Source organism: Teleopsis dalmanni, chromosome X, assembly GCF_002237135.1.
Source record: "Teleopsis dalmanni isolate 2A chromosome X, ASM223713v2, whole genome shotgun sequence".
Classification (NCBI taxonomy): Eukaryota; Metazoa; Arthropoda; class Insecta; order Diptera; family Diopsidae; genus Teleopsis; species Teleopsis dalmanni.
In genome coordinates this window covers 66280541-66287491 of record NC_051848.1, presented here as the reverse complement: position 1 = coordinate 66287491, position 6951 = coordinate 66280541, and the positions used below count along the sequence as shown (strand labels likewise).

Here is a 6951-nt window from a genome sequence, read left to right as displayed (position 1 = left end):
CGCGGATTAGTTTTAAAACTTGAAATTTCCTAGGTGTGGACTAACAGAACAATACCTATGCAACGTTAGGAGTATACAAATTTGTAATATAGTTTCACAGAAGGGAGAGACGTCTGATATGACAAAGGTTGTGGTTACGTAATACTTGAACAGCCCCATATAGCATTACCAGTATACATATACATATATATGTTTTGACACATATGCTAGTTGTCAAAATGTTTCATTTTCATTTCGTACTTCTATAACCGAAATATTGTGTTCAGGCTATTTAATTTTTATCAACATTCAATAATTGTTTTGGAACTTGGTGGTTTTTGCTTTTAATTTTGTGAGTAACGGTAGATATAATAACTTTTATATATTAATTTGTAGGTCAGAATATATTATGTATAAAAACTTAGCTAAAATGAAGCTTATTCAAAATATAAGCAAAGGAAAAAGTATTAACTATAAATGCTCTTCTGGACTGTTACGTCATGTAACAAAAAATCACATAAATGTAAGATTTTCTGGATTTTAGTCTTCGAATCAATTTTTTTAATAAACAAATTTGTAATAAATTTATACACAATATTTAATATAGTTCTTAACTGTTTGTGCTTACAACAGCAAAATTAAGTCTTAACTGTTCGCAGTTCTATCTAAAATAGCGTGATTGCAGAGAAGCTGATTTATAAGATTTAGCAGTAAAGTGGTTGTTTGGTTTCATTATATTCCTTAGTGTTAAGGAGGCACTGTTGGTAATTATGTTATGAAATTTCTCTTGTAAAATAATTATACAAATTTGACTTTTTTCATCTGACGCTGTGCGTTAACAATAAACGTGAAAGTGGCATTTGTTTTCATTGTATTTCGGCGGAATATCCCAAGTCTTTTGTATGATGTCTTCTAGTATTCGGTGAAATCGCGATGGGTTCGCTTAAAAGATATCTAAACTTGACGCTCTGCTCCTCACTTCGACAATAAAAATGCTTTTAAACTATTACTAGCATAGAATTAAGTTCAACTGTGGAGAACACTGTAGCTGCGGCATGTGGTTACAGAAAGTGTTCAAAATTAAATGTAATTATTATTATTTTATATTAATGGATACATTTTCTTATATCTTGAAATTTTAACAAAAGTTTAAATTTCAAATGTAAATTTTTCTACCGCAGCAGCTACTTTGCGTTCATTAACTCACGCGAAAAAGACATTTAAGTGTTTTCATTTGCATTTGTGTGAGACAACTACGTCAGGTTCAGGAAACTACCAGTGAAGGCACTGAATATGCCAATTAGTGACATTTAAAGAGAAGCACTTTAAAGAAGTTCATAAAATACCCGAAATCCATGGACCTACGTTTTAGCAAATATGTGACGTCGTTTAGAGAGTTAATCGCACTAATTCCAACTGCAATAGCATTATTTGAAATATTTGAATTAAAGTTCCAATCAAAACAGTTTTAGAAAAATTATATCATCGCTCTAAATTATTTCGCAAAACCGAATCATCCGTATGTTATTGGATTCCTAGTTTTAAATCTCACTATATGTGTGATTATTTTATTGTAATATAAAAATACTCCCAATCTTGAGGAACGATTTTTATTAACTTTAAGTATATCACCTTTGTTTTCACTTTCATTTTATTAAATCGTTAATTGCTTCTAAATTTAAACTTTCTGTAAAAGAATTTATTTTCAGTGATAGAATTGTTGACGCTAACTCGTGACTCCTGTTGTATATATAGTTTTAATGATGTCTTTTAAAAGATAGTCTGTTCCTGATGTGCGTTCAAAGTGTAGTTTGTTTCATAATACACACAAATCAGCTTCATATATATGTTATTCCACTCCACAACTTCTTAAACTTTCGTGTAGGTTGGACTCAATTTTTCCATCACATCTTCTAACTCTTGTCGTATCATAATCGTATCCCTCACAGTCTTATTACATTATCTTGCTATGCAAATACTACTTTCGATATAATTCCCTTAATATTATAATTTCTTTCACATGGAGTCATTTCTGTAAATTGCATTTTGACAAAAATTTTTTGGTGACTTAAGCGTAATAAGCGCTGTGTTAGAGTGCTTTATAAAATTTCGTTGCTTAGTTCTGATATATCCACATACATGTTTGTTAGTTTTAGAATGACTCTGCAAGTTTTGTGTATAATTTTGAATTTATAATTTGTTATTATATTATATTGTGTTAAAGTTTGTATGTATGCATTCGCATATAACATATATATATATATATATATATTATATTTATATATAAATATCAAAGTTGCTGAGAAGTCAATTTTTTATTTTAAGCAACGTCTCAAGTTTTGCTAGAGCGTATAAGTAGTAATAAAAAAATTGTATTTTTTGTCGAGGCAAAAATAATCTTTATAGAAATAAAGTAGAGAAATAAGCATGTATTAAAAAAAAAATAAAAAATTGTGCAAAAATAGGGTTTTTCCTAAGAAAGTTCGAATATATTTCAATAATTGATTTATGACGCAAGCACTTTTTTTTGAAATATTAAGAATTTTTTGACGGACAGTTTTTTTTTGGCGCCGTCATCTGTATACAAGATTGCATAAAAAGTTTTATGATTTTTGTATTACTTATAATTTTACAATTGACAACATAATTTATAATACAAAATTTACTTGGTTATCTGTAGGCAATATGGCGGTGTCACCATTCTTACGTACTCCATTCACCGATTTAACAGCATGTTTGATAAATCATCAAACTTACGAAACATGTGGCGAAATGGAAATGAATATGATGGAATGCATGGAAGCTTATGGTTTAGATAGAGGACGACAAAAGTGCGCTGATCTTATTGCAGATTTCACTGAATGTTCCAATAAGACCAAACAAATGAAACGTTATGATGTAAGTTGAAAAAGACATTTTAATTTTAAAATAATAAATTAATTTTTTTATAAAGGCTATGAGATTTGAACGGTTTAAGCAAAACATGAAAGGAGAACGTCCGAAGGAAGAAGCCTTTGCTCCGCCGCCAAAAATTGATGCTTACTAATTAGGAACAAAGAAGATTTTGAAAATAAATTAAAACTAATTCAAATTCAATGTTTGTGCTTTACTTTTAAGCACTTTCAAAATTTTAAAAATTGTAAAAACTATTTCTTGGGTATTAGTGAATACTGGAATGTGTTTTTCAAGACATCCCAGCCAGTTGTGTTGACAGACAACTTACAAGTATCCTGAAATGAAGTTGGCTTCTTATCAATATTAATAATATTATAATGTAGAATTATTTGTTTTTTTCTTATTGTTGTAACTGGCAAGAATCTATTAAGCAGACAACATGAAAGCAATTACAGGACGAATACATGGATTAGGATGTGGATGAGTGGATGTAAGAAAGGGAATTATTAAGAATTAGGAGAGGATTGTTGGGTGGGTGGAATATGTTGTTGTTTCTTGCTTTTAATTGATTTGGATAACTTCTTAAAAGATCAAATACAACGTGATATGAATTAGAAAGATTTTTCAAAAAAAGCGGAATTACTATTTGCTGTTTATACGAACACTAGAATAGCTGAAGTATGTCATTTATAATATGCGGAAAATTCCAACGGCATTGGCAAAAATATAATGATATATCATAAGTTATGACTAGCCTGTTCGATAATTAATATAAATAAAGATTTCAATACTAACTTTTAATAGGAAGCTTACACAAATTTCAATTATAATAGAAGATGTGTTATTTAATAATTAATATAAATAATCATTTTAATACCAACCTATAATAGAAAGCTGACATAAACTTCAATTGTAATAGAATTGTTATTTAATAACACTAACTTTGACTTCTCTGCTTATGTAATATACCAATATTTTTAAAGTTTGAAGAATAATTTAAAATTTCAAGTATAATATAATAAAATAGTTATAGAATTTTTCTTTTTCATGCTGTTGAAGGGTTATTCACATATGCAGGGAGTTCCAATAGCTATTATTAAATTCTGTATTATATTTTTTAAAAAAACTGTTGGAGTATGATTCATATATCTACGTTTTTCTGATTGTAATTTTAAAAGTGAAAGATTTGATAATTAGGTTTAATTTTCAACAAAATATTCATTGTATGATAAAATGCAAACTATTACATTATTACGCCTTTAGTTTATTATTTTCGAAATGCTTAAAGTTGATGTTACATGTTTGTTACTTTTGTCATGATTTCGATAATGTATAGTAAAATATATATACAGTGTACTTTCTTTCAGAAAGCTATTGACGTAAGCAGTAGTTTCTTCTTGATAAAATAAACGAAACGAAAATATTGAGGTGAAAGAGGAAGTAGGAGGTCATTTTTAATTCTAGCCGCGTATTATTGTGTATGTATCTTTCTTAGAAGCAATGTTCGTGTTGTACAAGATTTGTAGAACATTTGAAATGTACATTTTGTAAACAATTTATTCAGAGAAAATTTAATAAATGTTTTGAAAGAATTTTAAATAATACTTTTACATACATATGGAAAATGATTTCAGTCATGTACGTGCATATGATGAATTAAAAGTTAGGCATTTGAACTACCTTATCGATTTTTTATTGTCAGTTTTTAAATGACGCAATCTGGCAACATTGTTGTTATCATAAATTGGTGATTATTTGCTGCTACTTAGAGCATCGGTGGCGGTTAAGATATGCGGAAAACTGCAATGAGCTGATGAAATCTGAATTAGAATCAAGATAAATACGTGATATTAACAATATCAATAAAACTTAAAATTAAAACAACAAAAGTGTGCACTTTACAAATATATTTTAAATTTGTTAGTTTTTAAACTTGATATTGCCATTTGTAACAATCCTTACTTATATATTAAAAAAGTGTTTGCTTATACTAGTCGACTCATATAGCTATATTTCTTTGGCCAAAAGAATTTAATACTATAAGCGGTTGCGGCGGATGTGCACGTGTTAGTTCCATATGCTCTAAGCAATGAACACGAATGGTAGTGGACTCCGACCTTCACACAACCTTCACCATCAGGCTCACATGTGTAATCAATATTAAAAGTAAATGAAATTAAAAACAATATACAGTGTTTGGTATCTTAGTAACCAAAAATAAATAACGCGCCAAATGAAGTTACTAATAGTTTAATCGAAGCTCGAATAAAAATACGGCAACGGCAAGTTATAAACACAGTCACTATGCTGGATTCTTTAAGTGAAGTTTAATCATTCATTCAGTGAATCAAATATAATCAGGTTTAGTTAATAATTTTTTTTCAAGTGCCGTGACAACAAATCAACAGCTGATTTGCCTGTTCCATATTATTTGTTGTTAAATTTTTTTTTTGTACTAAAAAATTTTAGATATCAATATAAGTTAAGTGTTGTTGAACTTGATTCGGAAATATTTTAATACAAAAGTTAGAATATTCTTTCGAAATTACAACGTTAATATAATGAAAGTATATAAAGAAAAAAAAGTAAAATGACATCAGTACTTGAAAGATATAATTTAAGTTAATTGCTTTTTTGTGCATAAAATAAATTTATAATTAAAAGTGATAAAAAAATCTCAATTATAAGTAAATGACTTGCGCTTAAAGCCAAACTCTAGATGATTAGATGAAAAAGAATGAATTTGAAATATATTAAATTTTGCGGCTTAACGAAATCTATTTACAAAATATTAATTTTAATTTCGTAACGCACTTGTCATTCATGCACTTTTGCCTAGAAAATGCATGCTAGCGCTAGTACCACAAAAAAAAAAAAAAAAATATTTGCATATCCTTGCCGTCCCATACAATTAATTATTTGAATTTGTGGTGAATGTGAAGCGATCCTCAGATTATACATAAAAAACCAATTTTTATTCTTCCGAAAACTTTACTTTAATAAATTTATTAAAGTCGTAAATTATTTTTAATTTATTAATTAATATTCAAATTATTTATTGTGACTGGCGTATTTCTTTAAACTATAAATCCTCTATAAACTATAAATACTGAACTTTTTATATTTATATTATCATATTTTTTGTGTTGAGCAACGTTTGAATGCTTGTTTTTGTTGTTTTTAAAGAGCAAAGTGCAATGATTACGTTTTTGCGTACTTACGTTTTACGCAAAAATGTTGATTTTCTAAGTTTTGCATTTTCATTTGGAAAATGAGAAAAACAAGTTACAATGAATGCGTTTTTACGTTTTTACATTTTTGTATATTGTGTTAAAAAAATGTTTTAAGTTTAAACTTAAATAACAAAATATTGTGAAATTAACAATAATAATTAAGAATTATTAATTTTCTTTACATATATTTTCTTTTTAAAATTAATTCTATTTTATAATTCTACAAAATTCTATAAATAAATTAAATATTCTTAATTCATTCAAATTAACACATATTTTCGTTGTTTTAATTTTAGTCACACAAAATTTTGCACGCAAAAAGCGCAAAGAAAATTTGGAGTTTGGTGACCTTTTGCGTTTGCTTGCGTTTTCTCTGGCTCGCAACGCATTTATTGCAACTGCTTAAATTACAATGCGTGTATTTAGCTCTGAAGTGAGAGGATCACAAAAGAACGTATTTGACGTAAAAACGCAAACATTGTATTTTGCTCTGAAATGTTAAATTCTCATTGCAAATAATTTGTTTAATAAAATTCTCCAAAATATTACTTACTCCAAAAAATTAAAGGAAGAGTGTTTTTGTATTAATTTAAAAAAAACTGTTATAAATGTTAAGACTCCAGTAATATTCAATATTTACGCCAAAAAATTAAAGAAAGAATGTTTATGTATTAATTTTAAAAAAACTTGGCAGGACATGATTTCTATTCCTGGTATTTGCAGTCTCAAAAATATTATTTACGAGTAATTAAATACTAGAATTATACTAGTTAGTTTAATAATATGTTATATAAGGAGTTTTAGGTCGGAATTTTTAATTTTGTGTTATTTATATATACCATTT

The 6951-nt window shown here is 27.5% G+C and overlaps 2 protein-coding genes across 7 annotated transcripts in view; both read left to right on the top strand.

Moving 5' to 3' along the window:
* The first annotated feature begins 231 nt into the window (after positions 1-231).
* On the top strand, positions 232-3260 carry LOC119662308. The gene is made up of 3 exons (XM_038071903.1): positions 232-331; positions 2660-2877; positions 2933-3260. Exons 2-3 carry the CDS (start codon positions 2665-2667, stop codon positions 3023-3025), a joined length of 306 nt encoding a protein of 101 aa, XP_037927831.1. The 5' UTR covers positions 232-331; positions 2660-2664; the 3' UTR covers positions 3026-3260.
* A 1369-nt stretch (positions 3261-4629) lies between these two features.
* LOC119662307 (nicotinate phosphoribosyltransferase) overlaps positions 4630-6951 on the top strand; it is a 33957-nt gene continuing 31635 nt past the window's right edge. For 2 of the 6 annotated variants that reach the window (XM_038071901.1, XM_038071897.1), the window contains exon 1: positions 4630-5040. The gene's annotated coding sequence lies outside the window, so the exon portion shown is untranslated. Of the gene's footprint in view, positions 5236-6951 lie in introns of all 6 variants that reach the window. The other 4 variants (XM_038071900.1, XM_038071899.1, XM_038071898.1 and 1 more) reach the window with 4 other exon arrangements.

What these genes read in the sequence shown, in the direction of transcription:
- LOC119662308 (XM_038071903.1), top strand. Translation starts at nt 2,665, where the DNA reads ATGGCGGTGTCACCATTCTTACGTACTCCATTCACCGATTTAACAGCA. An exon ending in AACAAATGAAACGTTATGAT is followed by an intron (nt 2,878 to 2,932) that starts GTAAGTTGAAAA and finishes TTTTTTATAAAG; the next exon opens with GCTATGAGATTTGAACGGTT.